Consider the following 19,766-nt stretch of genomic DNA (forward strand, 5'->3'; position numbering starts at 1 on the left):
TATATATGTATATATATATAAATATACACATATATATATATATACAAATATATATATTCATAATATATATATATGTGTATATATATATTATGAATATACATATATATACACATATATATATTCATTATATATATTTATATACCTCTTTTAGGTCGATTCTCTTCATTGATTCTGTAACATACAGAAACATAAATGATTCACAGAGTCCACAGTTTGACATTCCTCTGATCTTCTGGCTGCTCACCTGCGTCTCCATGGCGACGCAGGTGATGAATGTTCACTGACGCACGTCCGTGGACTGTTTGCTTAATTGGGCGTCGCCCGTGGCGTTGATGTGAGTTCAGACCCACGTTCCTCAGACTGTGCCCGTCCCTCCGCCTTGCAGGTGCTGCCCGGATCGTCCCAACTGAACTTTGGTCGCTATGGCTACCAACGGCACCCCCGCGGGCTGCGGCCCCGACGTGGCGTCGCTCTATTACAACCTGTGCGACCTCGGCGCCGCCTGGGGCGTCGTGCTGGAGGCGCTGGCGGCGGCCGGCGTGGTCTTCTCCTTCGTGCTGCTCATCGCGCTGCTGGCCAGCGTTCCCTTCGCGAGGGACCAGGAGCGCCGGAGCGCCGTGGCGCTGAACGCCGGCTTCCTGGTCGGCACCTTCGGCCTCTTCGGCCTGACCTTCGCCTTCATCGTGGGGAAGGACTTCTCCACGTGCTGTTCGCGGCGGTTCCTCTTCGGCGTGCTGTTCGCCGGCTGCTTCGCCTGCCTCCTGATGCAGAGCGTGCGGCTCAACGTGCTCGCGCGGCGTGGCGGCGGCGCCCCCCGGGCGTGGGTGCTGTGCCTGGCGGCGGCGGCGCTGTGGCTGGTGGAGGTGGTCATCAACACCGAGTGGCTGATCATCACGGTGGTGCGCCGCCCACCGGGGCCGCCCAACGTCACGGCCTCGGCGGCGCCGCCTTGCGACGTCGCCAACGAGGACTTCGTGATGGCGCTGATCTACGTGATGGTCCTCATCCTGGCAGCGGCGGCGGCGGCGAGTCTCGCCGTCATGGCGGGCAAACACGGCCGGTGGAAGAAGGACGCCGCCTTCATCGTCCTGACCAGCGTGGCCTCGGTGGGGATTTGGGTGGCGTGGATCGTCATGTACGTCTACGGCAACGCGAGGAGGGGCGGGCCCTCGTGGGACGACCCCACCTTGGCCATCGCCCTGGTGGCCAATGCCTGGGCCTTCCTGCTGCTCTACACCATCCCCGACGTCTGCGGCGGCGCCGGCGGCGGCGGCGGCGAGGACCCGCTGAGCTTCGGGGAGGATCTGTACCCGAACCGAGCCGTCGGCTACGAGACGATCCTGAAGGAGCAGAAGGGCCAGAACATGTTCGTGGAGAACAAGGCGTTCTCCATGGAGGAACCCAAACAAGGTGCGTCGGTTCCATCTCTCCAGTCTCACCACAAGCCGTCTGATTGGCTGGAGATGGGCCCCCAGGGGCCGAAGTCCAGCAGCACTGTTGACTCATCAAAACTCTTTCCACTCACATGTGAATGCAGCAGTCATTTCACAAAGGATGTTACGTTGTTTCGTTGTTACAATGTTACGTTGTTACAATGTTATGTTGTTACAATGTTACGTTGTTACGTTGTTACGTTGTTACAATGTTACGTCGTTACAATGTCACGTTGTTACAATGTTACATCGTTACAATGTTACGTCGTTACAATGTTACATCGTTACAATGTTACATTGTTACAATGTTACATCGTTACAATGTCACGTCGTTACAATGTTACGTTGTTACAATGTTACATTGTTACAATGTTACAATGGTGCACTGTTGAAAGTGTGTACTTTCATTATTATGATGTCTTATTATATCAGTGGCATCAAATGAAATCATATCGAGTATCAGGATGAATGTGTCGACGCGAATGATGTAAACGTGACTTCACCTTTATTTCCTCGGGTATGACATCACTCCGGTCTCTTTACTCTCCTTTTATTTCCCGTAAACAAATATGTGGTCAGCAGTTTGTTTACTGAGTGATGTCATAAGGTCAACAACACCCCTCTGCACAGGTTCACACACTTCCACTCCCACCGGGAGATCACTAACATGTAAGATTGCGTCACACACGTGTCACAGGAACGCCTGGTCGAGTTGTCTTTCTCTTTCTTTCCCTCCTTTTGTTTATTCATCTTTCATCTTCTCTTCCTCACGCAGCCTGAAAGTAAACTCCCTACAGCTCGACATTTGTTCAGATTAATAATATATTTTCAATATTTGCCGAGTGCTTAAAGGCTCAAGTGCTTTGAGAGTGATACAGAGCAGCTTTATCCGACTCCCCGGCTAATGCCCGGCGATCCTCGCTTTGCATTGTGGGTCAAAGGAGTCGATGGCGAGTGTCACGTTGCCTCCGACAGAACAGCGCCTCGCGTGGCGGCACCGAGGAAATGTGTCCCTGAGACGTGTAGAGGCCCCAACTGATGCTGTGTTGTCCCCTGTGTGTTGTTGTTGTTGTGTTGTCCCCTGTGTGTTGTGTTGTTGTTGTCCCCTGTGTGTTGTGTTGTCCCCTGTGTGTTGTGTTGTTGTTGTGTTGTCCCCTGTGTGTTGTGTTGTTGTTGTGTTGTTGTGGTGTTGTTGTTGTTGTGTTGTCTCCTCTGCAGCCTCCCAGCCCGTGTCCCCGTACAGCGGCTACAGCGGGCAGCTGCGCGGCGCCGTGTATCAGCCCACCGAGCTGGCGCTCATCAGCAAGGCGGCGGGACACGTGAGTACCGAGGAGAATCCACGTGACACGGGTAGTTATTAATATTAATAACTCCATGTTACACGGGTAGTTATTAATATTAATAACTCTACACGCTGCGTTACAATATGTTGTATAACGTTATTCGTAGGCTCTAGAAGTATTATTATGATTATAAATGTGGAAAGAGACGAACCAGCTTCAGTCACAAACAGAGCAACAATAACAACAATAACAACATCACTAAAGAGACATTCACTCTTTATTGTGAGAGAGAGACGAATCGAGACGATATATAAATGGTGACTCTTGTTCTGTGGCCCCTCCCCCACCTGGTGGATGCTGCAGCGCCCCCCGGAGGTCTCCTGCGACATGACCATCCCCCGAGCCTCCACACACTCGGCGGCCGGCAGCGGGAGCGGCACGCCGCCGCCGCACGGCGCCGAGGCCGGGAGCGCCGCCCACACGCAGCCCAACGGGACCAGCGTAGGTCGCCTCCTCTTCAGCTCCTTGCTCCTCTTACTTCACCTCCTCCCTCTTCACCTCCTCCCTCCTCTCTCTTCACCTCCATGCTCCTCCCTCCCACCTCCTCCCTCTTCACCTCCTTGCTCCTCTTACTTCACCTCCTACCTCCTCCCTCTTCGCCTCCTCGCTCCTCCCTCCTCCCTCTTCACCTCCTCCCTCCTCCCTCTTCACCTCCTTGCTCCTCTTACTTCACCTCCTACCTCCTCGCTCTTCACCTTCTCCCTCCTCCCTCTTCACCTCCTCCCTCCTCTCTCTTCACCTCCTACCTCCTCACCCTTCACCTTCTCCCTCCTCCCTCTTCACCTCCTCCCTCCTCTTACTTCACCTCCTCCCTCCTCACCTTCTCCCTCCTCCGTCTTCACCTCTCCTCCTCCTCTCTTCACCTCCTCCCTCCTCGCTCTTCACCTTCTCCCTCCTCCGTCTTCACCTCCTCCCTCTTCACCTCCTCCCTCTTCACCTTCTCCCTCCTCCCTCTTCACCTCCTCCCTCCTCCCTCTTCGCCTCCTTGCTCCTCTTACTTCCCCCCTCCTCGCTCATCCCTCCTCGCTTCTCCCTCCTCGCTCCTCCCTCCTCCCTCCTCCCTCTTCACCTTCTCCCTCCTCCCCCCCCCCCCTGTGCTCCTGCTGTATCCATGGCAGCCTCTTCTCCCGGTGGACATGAATCACGTCTTTGTCTCGGTGCTTTTCGTTCTCCTCGTCTTTCACCTCCTGGTTGAGTCTCCTCTGCAGAAGGAGGAGCTTTGATTTCACTGATTTGTCTCTTTCTGGTGTTCTTCGATGTTTTGAAACTGAACATCTATATTTAGAGTATGAAACGCTCACCGCTATCTTTGAAGGATGCAAACATCTATTTATTAATCTATTTATATATATATATGTGTGTATATATATACAGGACTGTCTCAGAAAATTAGAATATTGTGATGAAGTTCTTTATTTTCTGTAATGCAATTTAAAAAACAAAAATGTCATGCATTCTGGATTCATTACAAATCAACTGAAATATTGCAAGCCTTTTATTCTGATTTATTGCTGATTATGGCTTACAGCTTAAGAAAACTCAAATATCCTATCTCTAAATATTAGAATATCATGAAAAAGTATACTAGTAGGGTATTAAACAAATCACTTGAATTGTCTAATTAACTCGAAACACCTGCAAGGGTTTCCTGAGCCTTGACAAACACTCAGCTGTTATAAATCTTTTTTTTACTTGGTCTGAGGAAATATTAAAATTTTATGAGATAGGATTTTAGAGTTTTCTTAAGCTGTAAGCCATAATCAGCAATATTAAAAGAATAAAAGGCTTGCAATATTTCAGTTGATTTGTAATGAATCCAGAATGCATGACATTTTTGTTTTTTTAATTGCATTACAGAAAATAAAGAACTTCATCACAATATTCTAATTTTCTGAGACAGTCCTGTATATATAAACACAAAGTGGTTATTATAATATAAGGGTCAGCCAATCAGAGGCAGAGGAAAGCTTCTTGCTTTGTTCAATATCCCCAAAAACGTATTCCAATACATAAAACCATAGACGGTATATAAATATACGATATCTACCCGATTGGTCTGTAATCTTCTGTTTTGAAGTCCGTCCCCAGGGGGAGGAGCCAAGGACAACCAAATGCTGAATAAGACATGTTCATCTATAATCGAATAATCATTCTATATGTTATAAGACACGTGGCCTACAGTGAAACCTCCTTCTTTGATTCATGACCCCCCATGAGTCTGTTTTACTTCCTGTGTTTTGTGTGTTTTACTTCCTGTGTTTTGTGTGTTTTACTTCCTGTATGTTGTGTGTTTTACTTCCTGTATTTTGTGTGTTTTACTTCCTGTATGTTGTGTGTTTTACTTCCTGTATGTTGTGTATTTTACTTCCTGTATTTTGTGTGTTTTACTTCCTGTATGTTGTGTGTTTTACTTCCTGTATTTTGTGTGTTTTACTTCCTGTATGTTGTTGTTGTGTGTTTTACTTCCTGTATTTTGTGTGTTTTCTGCCCGTTGCTGGTCAGTTTCCTGGAGCTGTGGAGATGTAATAGATTCTGTGGTTGGAGCTGCTCACCTGAAGTCTGCCGCCTGACCGCCTCTCTCATCTGCAGGTGACCGCTCAGCACCGGGCGACCCGCTGTTGAAGCAGCAGCACTCACACATGTGTGAGTGCTGCTGCTCCGGGGGTCTCTAGACTGTTTCTAAGAGGAACGCTGGTCCAAGACGTGTGGAGCTTAATCCCCCCCCCCCCCCCCCACCACCACCTCTCCCACAGGTGGAGCCGGCCGGTCGTCACACGGCCTGGAGCTTCATTTGGATGTCAAAGCCGCGGCTCTTGGCCCGAACAAAGACGGTGACATTACCAGTCAGTGGTGTTAGAACGATGTGAATATGTCGTCAGCATGTCAACGGAAACACTGCATGGAGGCCTTGTTTGAATATATATATTCAATTATATTTATAGCACCACTGTGTGCTATTTGATGATGTAATCCCACCAATCAAACCATCCCACCAATCGAGCTGCAATAGAGCTTCAATAGAGCGTGTTCCACCGTCGTATAACGTTAGTGTGAGTTCTTCATTCTTTTTGATATAATAAAACATCCAATGAGATGCTGAGGAATGGATGCTCTGCTGTTACCGTGTTGATTCACAGGAAGGTCTGCAGCATGTCTCCTTGTTACGCTACATTGATGTTTTTAATGAAATTATGTTGATACTTTACGCTGTTACAATGTTACGCTGTTACAATGAAATGCTGTTACGATGTTACAATGTTACGCTGTTACAATGAAATGCTGTTACAATGGTACGCTGTTACAATGTTACGCTGTTACAATGAAATGCTGTTACGATGTTACAATGTTACGCTGTTACAATGTTACGCTGTTACAATGAAACAATGTTACAATGTTACAATGTTACACTGTTACAATGAAATGCTGTTACAATGTTACGCTGTTACAATGAAACGCTGTCACAATGTTACGCTGTTACAATGAAACAATGTTACGATGTTACAGTGTTACAATGAAACACTGTTACAATGTTACACTGTTACAATGAAACACTGTTACAATGTTACGCTGTTACAATGTTACGCTGTTATAATGTTACACTGTTACAATGTTATGTTGTTACAATCTTACGCTGTTACAATGAAACGCTGATACAATGTTACGATGTTACAATGTTACGCTGTAACAATGTTACGCTGTTACAATGTTACGCTGTAACAATGTTACGCTGTTACAATGTTACGCTGTAACAATGTTACGCTGTTACAATGAAACACTGTTACACTGTTACAATGTTACACTGTTACAATGAAACACTGTTACAATGTTACGCTGTAACAATGTTACGATGTTACAATGTTACGCTGTAACAATGTTACGCTGTTACAATGTTACGCTGTTACAATGTTACGCTGTAACAATGTTACAAGGTTACGCTGTTAGTAACAATGTAATTATTGTTACAATGTTTTAATGATTTAATGCATCAACGTGTTTTTGACCGTAAAAAATACAGAAAATAAATACCCACTCGTCATGAACACTGTGTGTGTTTCTTACTGATGTTGCATGTTGTTGTTGTTGTTGTTGTGAGGGCAGTCAGAGGCTGTAGGAGAAGATGTGCATGGATGAAACGTCGCTCACACCTAGACCGCCTCGTGCTCTGACACCTCTGAGTCTCGCTGTCCCCAAGACACCGAGCGGCGTGGCCAATTAGTGATGGTGACACACACACAAACACACACACACAGGAGAACACTGAGCTCTTGAACACGGCTCACAGGAAGTGATGTCATCGACACGTCTCCGTGCAGCGGGGAACCAGTTTCATCTTTTCTGTTGAAAGTTAACATCAAAGTCCACAGAACGAGATCGTCATGGACCACAGACAACTGACATCCTGAGAGACAACAGACACAGAGACAACAGATACAGAGACAACAGACAACACCACAGGTGAAGAAACATCTTCACCAAATGTGACGAGGCATGATGTAAAACACTAAACGTTGATGAGGGACCCAGACCCCCCCCCCCCCCCCATGTGAGACCGTTCCTCTGATTGAGAGCCTGTTGCTGATTAACAGCTTCACCTCCAGCTGCTGCAGTCGGCTCCGATTGGCCGGTTTCTACCTTCGCTGAAACACGTTAGGCATTCTTCAAGCAGACCTTCGGGTGACCTCCACAATGATTGACCGGCTGACCCGGGGGTAAACACAGAGGAGCAGAGGAGCCTCTATTGATGCACCAGGGTCTCTTCCTCTGAGGGGGGCTCCTGAGATGGGACAACAGGTAATGGTCTCAGACCACAGCTGGCCTGGAAGTCTATTTAAGATAATCAGATCAAACCTTCTGCTCTCAACAGGTCATGTGGCTCCTCGTGAGTCGTTATATATCAATCAGTCATAGGAGGTGAGGAAAGGACTCGAGGAGACACCAACAGCAGAAGCGTCCCCAGCGTTGAGGAGCCGGTGGGTTCCTTCGGCCTCCTGGACACACCACCAGGCCGCTGCCTCCGGGCCACTGGCCTCACAGGTCACGCAGGTGAACAGAGAGGTCTTTGTGCGCTCGGGACAAAGCAGCCGCTGTGAGCCATGAGGAAGACCTTGAGGAAGGACACCTGAGCACCAACACACCTCCAGAGAACCTCCGGCCACTTGTTGACGCGGCTTTCAGCGCATGGAGGTGTTTCAGGAGGAAACATCGTTTAGCTTGTTGACGCAGCTGCAGCCGGAAAATACTGTCAAGGAACGTTAGAGGAACCGTAACTGTACCAGAGGAACGTTAGAGCAACTTTAACTGTACCAGGGGAACGTTAGAGGAATCGTAACTGTACCAGAGGAACGTTAGAGGAACCGTAACTGTACCAGAGGAACGTTAGAGCAACTTTAACTGTACCAGGGGAACGTTAGAGGAACCGTAACTGTACCAGAGGAACGTTAGAGGAACCGTAACTGTACCAGAGGAACGTTAGAGCAACTTTAACTGTATCAGAGGAACGTTAGAGGAACCTTAACTGTACCAGAGGAACGTTCGAGGAACCTTAACTGTATCAGAGGAACGTTAGAGGAACCGTAACTGTATCAGAGGAACGTTAGAGGAACCGTAAACTGTACCAGAGGAATGTTAGAGGAACCTTAACTGTACCAGGGGAATGTTAGAGGAACCTTAACTGTACCAGGGGAACGTTAGAGGAACCATAACTTTGTCAGGGGAACATTAGAGGAACCTTAACTGTATCAGAGGAACGTTAGACGAACCTTAACTGTACCAGAGGAATGTTAGAGGAACCTTAACTGTACCAGGGGAACGTTAGAGGAACCTTAACTGTACCAGAGGAACGTTACAGGAACCTTAACTCTATCAGAGGAACATTAGAGGAACCTTAACTGTACCAGAGGAATCTTAGAGGAACTTTAACTGTATCAGAGGAACGTTAGAGGAACCGTAACTGTATCAGAGGAACGTTAGAGGAACCGTAAACTGTACCAGGGGAACATTAGAGGAACTTTAACTGTATCAGAGGAACGTTAGAGGAACCGTAACTGTATCAGAGGAACATTAGAGGAACCTTAACTGTACCAGGGGAATGTTAGAGGAACCTTAACTGTACCAGGGGAACGTTAGAGGAACCGTAACTTTGTCAGGGGAACGTTAGAGGAACCTTAACTGTATCAGAGGAACGTTAGAGGAACCTTAACTGTACCAGAGGAATGTTAGAGGAACCTTAACTGTACCAGAGGAACATTAGAGGAACCTTAACTGTATCAGAGGAAAGTTAGAGGAACCTTAACTGTATCAGAGGAACGTTAGAGGAACCTTAACTGTACCAGAGGAACGTTAGAGGAACCGTAACTGTACCAGGGGAACATTAGAGGAACTTTAACTGTATCAGAGGAACGTTAGAGGAACCGTAACTGTATCAGAGGAACGTTAGAGGAACCGTAAACTGTACCAGGGGAACATTAGAGGAACTTTAACTGTATCAGAGGAACGTTAGAGGAACCGTAACTGTATCAGAGGAACGTTAGAGGAACCGTAAACTGTACCAGAGGAATGTTAGAGGAACCTTAACTGTACCAGGGGAACGTTAGAGGAACCGTAACTTTGTCAGGGGAACGTTAGAGGAACCGTAACTTTGTCAGGGGAACGTTAGAGGAACCTTAACTGTATCAGAGGAACGTTAGAGGAACCTTAACTGTACCAGGGGAACGTTAGAGGAACCTTAACTGTATCAGAGGAACGTTAGAGGAACCTTAACTGTACCAGAGGAATGTTAGAGGAACCTTAACTGTACCAGGGGAACGTTAGAGGAACCGTAACTGTACCAGGGGAACGTTAGAGGAACCTTAACTGTACCAGGGGAACATTAGAGGAACCTTAACTGTACTAGGGGAACGTTAGAGGAACCGTAACTGTACCAGGGGAACGTTAGAGGAACCTTAACTGTACCAGGGGAACGTTAGAGGAACCGTAACTGTACCAGGGGAACATTAGAGGAACCTTAACTGTACCAGGGGAACGTTAGAGGAACCTTACCTGTACCAGGGGAACGTTAGAGGAACCTTAACTGTATCAGAGGAACATTAGAGGAACCTTAACTGTACCAGGGGAACATTAGAGGAACTTTAACTGTATCAGAGGAACGTTAGAGGAACCTTAACTGTATCAGAGGAACGTCAGAGGAACCTTAACTGTACCAGAGGAATGTTAGAGGAACCTTAACTGTACCAGGGGAACGTTAGAGGAACCTTAACTGTACCAGGGGAACGTTAGAGGAACCTTAACTGTACCAGGGGAACGTTAGAGGAACCGTAACTGTACCAGGGGAACGTTAGAGGAACCTTAACTGTACCAGGGGAATGTTAGAGGAACCTTAACTGTAGCAGGGGAACGTTAGAGGAACCGTAACTGTACCAGGGGAACATTAGAGGAACCTTAACTGTACCAGGGGAACGTTAGAGGAACCTTACCTGTACCAGGGGAACGTTAGAGGAACCTTAACTGTACCAGAGGAACGTTAGAGGAACCTTAACTGTATCAGAGGAACATTAGAGGAACCTTAACTGTACCAGGGGAACATTAGAGGAACTTTAACTGTATCAGAGGAACGTTAGAGGAACCGTAACTGTATCAGAGGAACGTTAGAGGAACCGTAAACTGTACCAGAGGAATGTTAGAGGAACCTTAACTGTACCAGGGGAATGTTAGAGGAACCGTAACTTTGTCAGGGGAACGTTAGAGGAACCTTAACTGTATCAGAGGAACGTTAGAGGAACCTTAACTACCAGAGGAATGTTAGAGGAACCTTAACTGTACCAGGGGAACGTTAGAGGAACCGTAAACTGTACCAGGGGAACATTAGAGGAATTTTAACTGTATCAGAGGAACGTTAGAGGAACCGTAACTGTATCAGAGGAACGTTAGAGGAACCGTAAACTGTACCAGAGGAATGTTAGAGGAACCTTAACTGTACCAGAGGAATGTTAGAGGAACCTTAACTGTACTAGAGGAATGTTAGAGGAACCTTAACTGTACCAGGGGAACGTTAGAGGAACCTTAACTGTACCAGGGGAACGTTAGAGGAACCTTAACTGTATCAGAGGAACGTTAGAGGAACCTTAACTGTACCAGAGGAATGTTAGAGGAACCGTAATTGTACCAGGGGAACGTTAGAGGAACCTTAACTGTACCAGAGGAATGTTAGAGGAACCTTAACTGTACCAGGGGAACGTTAGAGGAATCTTAACTGTACCAGAGGAATGTTAGAGGAACCTTAACTGTACCAGGGGAACGTTAGAGGAACCTTAACTGTACCATGGGAACGTTAGAGGAACCTTAACTGTACCAGGGGAACGTTAGAGGAACCGTAACTGTACCAGGGGAACGTTAGAGGAACCTTAACTGTACCAGGGGAACGTTAGAGGAACCTTAACTGTACCAGGGGAACGTTAGAGGAACCTTAACTGTATCAGAGGAACGTTAGAGGAACCGTAACTGTACCAGGGGAACGTTAGAGGAACCTTAACTGTACCAGGGGAACATTAGACGAACCATAACTGTAGCAGGGGAACGTTAGAGGAACCTTAACTGTACCAGAGGAATGTTAGAGGAACCTTAACTGTACCAGGGGAACGTTAGAGGAACCTTAACTGTACCACGGGAATGTTAGAGGAACCTTAACTGTACCAGAGGAATGTTAGAGGAACCTTAACTGTACCAGAGGAATGTTAGAGGAACCTTAACTGTACCAGGGGAACGTTAGAGGAACCTTAACTGTACCAGGGGAACGTTAGAGGAACCGTAACTGTACCAGGGGAACGTTAGAGGAACCTTAACTGTACCAGGGGAATGTTAGAGGAACCTTAACTGTACCAGGGGAATGTTAGAGGAACCGTAACTGTACCAGGGGAACATTAGAGGAACCTTAACTGTACCAGGGGAACGTTAGAGGAACCTTACCTGTACCAGGGGAACGTTAGAGGAACCTTAACTGTATCAGAGGAACATTAGAGGAACCTTAACTGTACCAGGGGAACATTAGAGGAACTTTAACAGTATCAGAGGAACGTTAGAGGAACCGTAACTGTATCAGAGGAACGTTAGAGGAACCGTAAACTGTACCAGAGGAATGTTAGAGGAACCTTAACTGTACCAGGGGAATGTTAGAGGAACCGTAACTTTGTCAGGGGAACGTTAGAGGAACCTTAACTGTATCAGAGGAACGTTAGAGGAACCTTAACTTTACCAGAGGAATGTTAGAGGAACCTTAACTGTACCAGGGGAACGTTAGAGGAACCGTAAACTGTACCAGGGGAACATTAGAGGAACTTTAACTGTATCAGAGGAACGTTAGAGGAACCGTAACTGTATCAGAGGAACGTTAGAGGAACCGTAAACTGTACCAGAGGAATGTTAGAGGAACCTTAACTGTACCAGGGGAATGTTAGAGGAACCTTAACTGTACCAGGGGAACGTTAGAGGAACCGTAACTTTGTCAGGGGAACGTTAGAGGAACCGTAACTTTGTCAGGGGAATGTTAGAGGAACCTTAACTGTATCAGAGGAACGTTAGAGGAACCTTAACTGTACCAGGGGAACGTTAGAGGAACCGTAACTGTACCAGGGGAATGTTAGAGGAACCTTAACTGTACCAGGGGAACGTTAGAGGAACCTTAACTGTACCAGGGGAATGTTAGAGGAACCGTACCTGTACCAGGGGAACGTTAGAGGAACCTTAACTGTACCAGGGGAATGTTAGAGGAACCTTAACTGTACCAGGGGAACGTTAGAGGAACCGTAACTGTACCAGGGGAACATTAGAGGAACCTTAACTGTACCAGGGGAACGTTAGAGGAACCTTACCTGTACCAGGGGAACGTTAGAGGAACCTTAACTGTACCAGAGGAACGTTAGAGGAACCTTAACTGTATCAGAGGAACATTAGAGGAACCTTAACTGTACCAGGGGAACATTAGAGGAACTTTAACTGTATCAGAGGAACGTTAGAGGAACCGTAACTGTATCAGAGGAACGTTAGAGGAACTGTAAACTGTACCAGAGGAATGTTAGAGGAACCTTAACTGTACCAGGGGAATGTTAGAGGAACCTTAACTGTACCAGGGGAACGTTAGAGGAACCGTAACTTTGTCAGGGGAACGTTAGAGGAACCTTAACTGTATCAGAGGAACGTTAGAGGAACCGTAACTGTATCAGAGGAACGTTAGAGGAACCTTAACTGTACCAGAGGAATGTTAGAGGAACCTTAACTGTACCAGGGGAACGTTAGAGGAACCGTAACTGTACCAGGGGAACGTTAGAGGAACCTTAACTGTACCAGGGGAACGTTAGAGGAACCTTAACTGTATCAGAGGAACGTTAGAGGAACCTTAACTGTACCAGGGGAACGTTAGAGGAACCGTAACTGTACCAGGGGAACGTTAGAGGAACCTTAACTGTACCAGAGGAATGTTAGAGGAACCTTAACTGTACCAGGGGAACGTTAGAGGAATCTTAACTGTACCAGAGGAATGTTAGAGGAACCTTAACTGTACCAGGGGAACGTTAGAGGAACCTTAACTGTACCATGGGAACGTTAGAGGAACCTTAACTGTACCAGGGGAACGTTAGAGGAACCGTAACTGTACCAGGGGAACGTTAGAGGAACCTTAACTGTACCAGGGGAACGTTAGAGGAACCTTAACTGTACCAGGGGAACGTTAGAGGAACCTTAACTGTATCAGAGGAACGTTAGAGGAACCGTAACTGTACCAGGGGAACGTTAGAGGAACCTTAACTGTACCAGGGGAACATTAGAGGAACCGTAACTGTACCAGGGGAACGTTAGAGGAACCGTAACTGTACCAGAGGAATGTTAGAGGAACCTTAACTGTACCAGGGGAACGTTAGAGGAATCTTAACTGTACCAGAGGAATGTTAGAGGAACCTTAACTGTACCAGGGGAACGTTAGAGGAACCTTAACTGTACCAGGGGAACGTTAGAGGAACCTTAACTGTACCACGGGAACGTTAGAGGAACCTTAACTGTACCAGGGGAATGTTAGAGGAAACTTAACTGTACCAGGGGAACGTTAGAGGAACCGTAACTGTACCAGGGGAACATTAGAGGAACCTTAACTGTACCAGGGGAACGTTAGAGGAACCTTACCTGTACCAGGGGAACGTTAGAGGAACTTTAACTGTATCAGAGGAATGTTAGAGGAACCGTAACTGTATCAGAGGAACGTTAGAGGAACCGTAAACTGTACCAGAGGAATGTTAGAGGAACCTTAACTGTACCAGGGGAATGTTAGAGGAACCTTAACTGTACCAGAGGAACGTTAGAGGAACCTTAACTGTATCAGAGGAACATTAGAGGAACCTTAACTGTACCAGGGGAACGTTAGAGGAACCTTAACTGTATCAGAGGAACATTAGAGGAACCGTAACTGTACCAGGGGAACGTTAGAGGAACCTTAACTGTACCAGGGGAATGTTAGAGGAACCTTAACTGTACCAGGGGAACATTAGAGGAACCGTAACTGTACCAGGGGAATGTTAGAGGAACCTTAACTGTACCAGAGGAATGTTAGAGGAACCTTAACTGTACCACGGGAACGTTAGAGGAACCTTAACTGTACCAGAGGAATGTTAGAGGAACCTTAACTGTACCACGGGAACGTTAGAGGAACCTTAACTGTACCAGGGGAATGTTAGAGGAACCTTAACTGTACCAGGGGAACGTTAGAGGAATCTTAACTGTATCAGAGGAACGTTAGAGGAACCTTAACTGTACCAGAGGAATGTTAGAGGAACCTTAACTGTACCAGGGGAACGTTAGAGGAACCGTAAACTGTACCAGGGGAACGTTAGAGGAACCTTAACTGTACCAGGGTAACGTTAGAGGAACCTTAACTGTACCAGGGGAATGTTAGAGGAACCTTAACTGTACCAGGGGAACGTTAGAGGAACCTTAACTGTACCACGGGAACGTTAGAGGAACCTTAACTGTACCAGGGGAATGTTAGAGGAACCGTAACTGTACCAGGGGAACGTTAGAGGAATCTTAACTGTATCAGAGGAACGTTAGAGGAACCTTAACTGTACCAGAGGAATGTTAGAGGAACCTTAACTGTACCAGGGGAACGTTAGAGGAACCTTAACTGTACCAGGGGAACGTTAGAGGAACCTTAACTGTACCAGGGGAACGTTAGAGGAACCTTAACTGTACCAGGGGAACATTAGAGGAACCGTAACTGTACCAGGGGAACGTTAGAGGAACCTTAACTGTACCAGAGGAATGTTAGAGGAACCTTAACTGTACCAGGGGAACGTTAGAGGAACCTTAACTGTACCAGGGGAACGTTAGAGGAACCTTAACTGTACCAGGGGAACGTTAGAGGAACCGTAACTGTACCAGGGGAACGTTAGAGGAACCTTAACTGTACCAGAGGAATGTTAGAGGAACCTTAACTGTACCAGGGGAACGTTAGAGGAACCTTAACTGTACCAGGGGAACGTTAGAGGAACCTTAACTGTACCAGAGGAATGTTAGAGGAACCTTAACTGTACCAGGGGAACGTTAGAGGAACCTTAACTGTACCAGGGGAACGTTAGAGGAACCTTAACTGTACCAGGGGAACGTTAGAGGAACCGTAACTGTACCAGGGGAACGTTAGAGGAACCTTAACTGTACCAGGGGAATGTTAGAGGAACCGTAACTGTACCAGGGGAACGTTAGAGGAACCTTAACTGTACCAGAGGAATGTTAGAGGAACCTTAACTGTACCAGGGGAACGTTAGAGGAACCTTAACTGTACCAGGGGAACGTTAGAGGAACCTTAACTGTACCAGAGGAATGTTAGAGGAACCTTAACTGTACCAGGGGAACGTTAGAGGAACCTTAACTGTACCAGGGGAACGTTAGAGGAACCGTAACTGTACCAGGGGAACGTTAAAGGAACCTTAACTGTACCAGAGGAATGTTAGAGGAACCTTAACTGTACCAGGGGAACGTTAGAGGAACCTTAACTGTACCAGGGGAACGTTAGAGGAACCTTAACTGTACCAGGGGAACGTTAGAGGAATCTTAACTGTATCAGAGGAACGTTAGAGGAACCTTAACTGTACCAGAGGAATGTTAGAGGAACCTTAACTGTACCAGGGGAACGTTAGAGGAACCTTAACTGTACCAGGGGAACGTTAGAGGAACCTTAACTGTACCAGGGGAACGTTAGAGGAATCTTAACTGTATCAGAGGAACGTTAGAGGAACCTTAACTGTACCAGAGGAATGTTAGAGGAACCTTAACTGTACCAGGGGAACGTTAGAGGAACCTTAACTGTACCAGGGGAACGTTAGAGGAACCTTAACTGTACCAGGGGAACTATTGCCATGGTCGTGGTGAAGGTCCGGGGCCTCTGGCCCTGAGCCCGGTCGCCCGGTCATAATCCATCAGGTTGTTCGTGAGCAGGATTATCGGAGCTGAAGTTAATCCTGTTGTGAGAGTTTCTTACTCCAGGAATAACCCTCAGAACATTCCTGAATTCATCAACGGAGATTTATTTATTCTGACTTTCTTTTCTTCAGAGCCAATAGAAATCCAGCAGGACTGAGAATCTACCGCCGTGCTCGCTGCTGGTTTAGCGAGTTAGCGTCGCAAGTTAGCATAGCGAGCTAGCCTAACGAGCTCGCGTAGCGTGGCCGAGCTTGATGAGAATGTTTGGGGAAGTTTTGCACCGGATGACGATGTGAGAGAAACAATCAGTTTTTACAAAAGAGGAACCAAATATCATCAATCAATCCGGTAATTGTGGAGAATATTTCTCACAGTGCTTAATTCATTGTCTCAGGACTATAAATATCTTAACATGACGACGTTGTTTCATTTTGTGACAATATATTTTATACAATAAAGGCTGTTAGCAATTCATACATACAGTCCTTCCACAGGGAGAAATAATGTTGGTCCTCCAGGATTTCCCCCTCGAGTCGTCAAGCCGGTCTTTGGGAACCGCTGAGTCATGTGACGCATTTCTAAAGGAACAAACAGTCTCCCCCTCCAGCATCTGTCATGTGACTTCCTCTGTGGTTCAGGAGGAAACGCCTGCCGGAGGTGAACCGGCTCCAGGATTTCCAAAGGAAAAGGTGTTGAGAGAAACCTCATCCTGCAGCGGGGGTGTTGGGTGTGGGCGTGTTGGGTGTGGGTGTGGGGGTGTGGGGCTGCTAGAGGAAGGTCTGGTGGGCCCTCGTCTTCCTCACATAGCCAACATACTCGACAGATTCCTCTGACCTACACCAGCTGACCCGAGCCCGCTGGACCGATATCCAATCTCACCAAGCGCCAAAGCAACTTCTCTTGGCCATTGTGTCATATTGTTGCCTGTGATTGTGTTCTGTACACAGAATACACATAGTACATGAACTACACAGAGTACACAGAGTACATCAACTACATATAGTACATGAACTACACAGACTACATCAACTACACAGAGTACTCAGTCAGTGGTAGAGGAAGTATTCAAATACTTAAAGCTACTATAATTATCTTTTTTAATTTTGTATTGGTTCTGGTGCCCCCTGTGGACTGAAGTGGTAGTGTTGGTTCTGGTGCCCCCTGTGGACTACGGCTCAGGCAGGCGCTTCAAGACTATGTATACCCGGACCAACAGACTCAAGTTCAGCTTCTTTCCGAGGGCCATAAGCGCACTAAACGCTGCTAAGTTTCTAGAGAGTCAAATGTCGCATCCCCGTTCAATATGAGGAATCGTGCAAATAAAAAAAAAAAAAAAAAAAAAAAACTTAGGTTTACACTTATGTATAGTTCCCCTATGTTTATTTATGATTCATTCTGGTTTTTATATTGTCTTGTTTATATTGTCTTGTTGTTTTTATATTGTCCTATTAGCACCTTGGGATTGCATCTAAATTTCGTTGTTCCTTTGCACAATGACAAATAAAGATCATTCATTCATTCATTCATTCATTCATTCATTCATTCATTCATAGTGTTGGTTCTGGCGCCCCCTGTGGACTAAAGTGGTAGTGTTGGTTCTGGCGCCCCCTGTGGACTAAAGTGGTAGTGTTGGTTCTGGTGCCCCCTGTGGACTAAAGTGGTAGTGTTGGTTCTGGTGCCCCCTGTGGACTAAAGTGGTAGTGTTGGTTCTGGTGCCCCTGTGGACTAAAGTGGTAGTGTTGGTTCTGGTGCCCCCTGTGGACTAAAGTGGTAGTGTTGGTTATGTTGCCCCCTGTGGACTAAAGTGGTAGTGTTGGTTCTGGTGCCCCCTGTGGACTAAAGTGGTAGTGTTGGTTCTGGTGCCCCCTGTGGACTAAAGTGGTAGTGTTAGTTCTGGTGCCCCCTGTGGACTAAAGTGGTAGTGTTGGTTCTGATGCCCCTGTGGACTGAAGTGGTTGTGTTGGTTCTGGTGCCCCCTGTGGACTAAAGTGGTAGTGTTGGTTCTGATGCCCCTGTGGACTAAAGTGGTAGTGTTGGTTCTGATGCCCCCTGTGGACTGAAGTGGTTGTGTTGGTTCTGGTGCCCCCTGTGGACTAAAGTGGTAGTGTTGGTTCTGATGCCCCTGTGGACTAAAGTGGTAGTGTCTCCAGGGTCTCTTCAGAGAACCTCATTTTACTGAGACAGGTCTGCCCCTCTTAGTTCTGGTTCTGGTTCTCCATGGCCCCCTTCCAGCTGGAACCTTTATAAAAGTTCTGTTCTCTTGGTTCTATGCCAATCTTTCTGGCTCATGCCTCACCATGATGTTAGCGAATACAGTTACATCTATTCTGTCCTCCTTGCTTATGAAATTTGAACCCTCCGCCTCGCCTCCAGATCAACAGAAACCTGCGTGGGATCTTTTATTATAAAATAAAGTCATTGTCACTGAGGTCTTTGTTGGTCTGTGTGCTCACAGATTACCAGAGACTCATTTGGTCCTTCACAACAGTATCGGCTGCCTTTGTGATGCCTGCTGGCTTCATGTGGCCGTTTGACGCCATAAAGGTCGGAGTGGGAGGAGCCTCTCCCGGAGGATGGGGTGAGATAATACGCCACACACACCTGGTATCTCACGGCAGGCCAAGCAGCTGCCTCGTTTCCACGCCGCGTTGCCATGGACGCGGCCTGCAAACACTGAGGTCTGTGGGGAACTCAAAAGACTCTCACTGCCTCTCTTCTATAGTAAACACACACACACACACCTCACCACGCATCAGTGAATGGGTCAAATAGGGAAGCAACCAACACACAAAGACAGCCGACATCTAAGAAGGGTTTACTTTCACTCTAAAGGAGAAAATCACGAGACTTAATCCATCTGAATTGTGTAGATACCTCAGAAACGTTTCCTGAGCCTCTGAACGTCGTTCTGCTTCATGACGGTGGACGGGAAACATGTCGGCTCAGGAACGTCGTGTTTTGAATCCTAAACAGTGACAGTTAGTAAAGGATGATTTTCAAATATGTATTACTTTCAAATAAACACTTTTACCTCATTACCATGCAGCCAATAGAACGTACAAGCTGAATGGGATGCGTGTTGCTCTTTTTTGTTTTTGCATCCAAATGTGATAATCATGTCACTTCTGTGACAGAGAACATTGTTTTAATTAATTTTGTGACGTTAAATCTCTTCTCTTTACTGCTGGGTTTTGTTTTGAATGGATCAATAATTATTACAGGAGAGGAAGAAGAAGAAGAACAACAAGAAGAACAAGAACAAGAAGAAGAAGGGATCAGTGGGAAGATGAAATGTGCCTTTTGATGCAGATAAATTTTTTTTAAAGGACCTTGTTAACGCTCATGAAACAGGCCCTCATCATATTTTGTGTCTGTGTAGCTGAATGTAAATTGTGTTGCTCTGGTCCTGACGAGGCACAAAGCAGTCTGTCATCTGCAAACACAGTAATTAGGTGGCGCATGGCAACAAAACAAAGAAAACACAAACCGCAATTACAGAGACTTCTTCTGACTTCATCGCTGCTGTGATTTTTTT

At 46.6% G+C, this 19,766-nt stretch overlaps 1 protein-coding gene across 4 annotated transcripts; it reads left to right on the forward strand.

Moving 5' to 3' along the window:
- The first annotated feature begins 359 nt into the window (after positions 1–359).
- Positions 360–6,816, forward strand: gprc5c (G protein-coupled receptor, class C, group 5, member C). 4 transcript variants are annotated; one of them, XR_008833545.1, is made up of 5 exons: positions 360–1,410; positions 2,652–2,752; positions 3,080–3,217; positions 5,279–5,365; positions 5,530–5,618. XR_008833545.1 is itself a non-coding variant. In XM_056430340.1 (4 exons), exons 1-4 carry the CDS (start codon positions 423–425, stop codon positions 5,641–5,643), a joined length of 1,341 nt encoding a protein of 446 aa, XP_056286315.1. In that variant the 5' UTR covers positions 360–422; the 3' UTR covers positions 5,644–6,816. The 4 variants fall into 4 exon arrangements, 3 of the variants coding, with proteins under 3 accessions (XP_056286315.1, XP_056286317.1, XP_056286316.1); XM_056430340.1 differs by lacking the exon at positions 5,279–5,365 and having other exon boundaries at positions 5,530–6,816; XM_056430342.1 differs by having other exon boundaries at positions 5,279–5,622.
- Positions 6,817–19,766: the final 12,950 nt, after the last annotated feature.

The sequence above is a fragment of the Pseudoliparis swirei genome, chromosome 13 (genome assembly GCF_029220125.1).
Source record: "Pseudoliparis swirei isolate HS2019 ecotype Mariana Trench chromosome 13, NWPU_hadal_v1, whole genome shotgun sequence".
Lineage (NCBI taxonomy): Eukaryota > Metazoa > Chordata > Actinopteri > Perciformes > Liparidae > Pseudoliparis > Pseudoliparis swirei.

Excerpts from the sequence above, each read along its gene's own strand:
- gprc5c (XM_056430340.1), top strand. The coding sequence starts at position 423 with ATGGCTACCAACGGCACCCCCGCGGGCTGCGGCCCCGACGTGGCGTCG. Across the intron at positions 1,411-2,651 it reads CATGGAGGAACCCAAACAAG|CCTCCCAGCCCGTGTCCCCG; the intron begins GTGCGTCGGTTC and ends TCTCCTCTGCAG. Across the intron at positions 2,753-3,079 it reads TCAGCAAGGCGGCGGGACAC|CGCCCCCCGGAGGTCTCCTG; the intron begins GTGAGTACCGAG and ends TGGATGCTGCAG.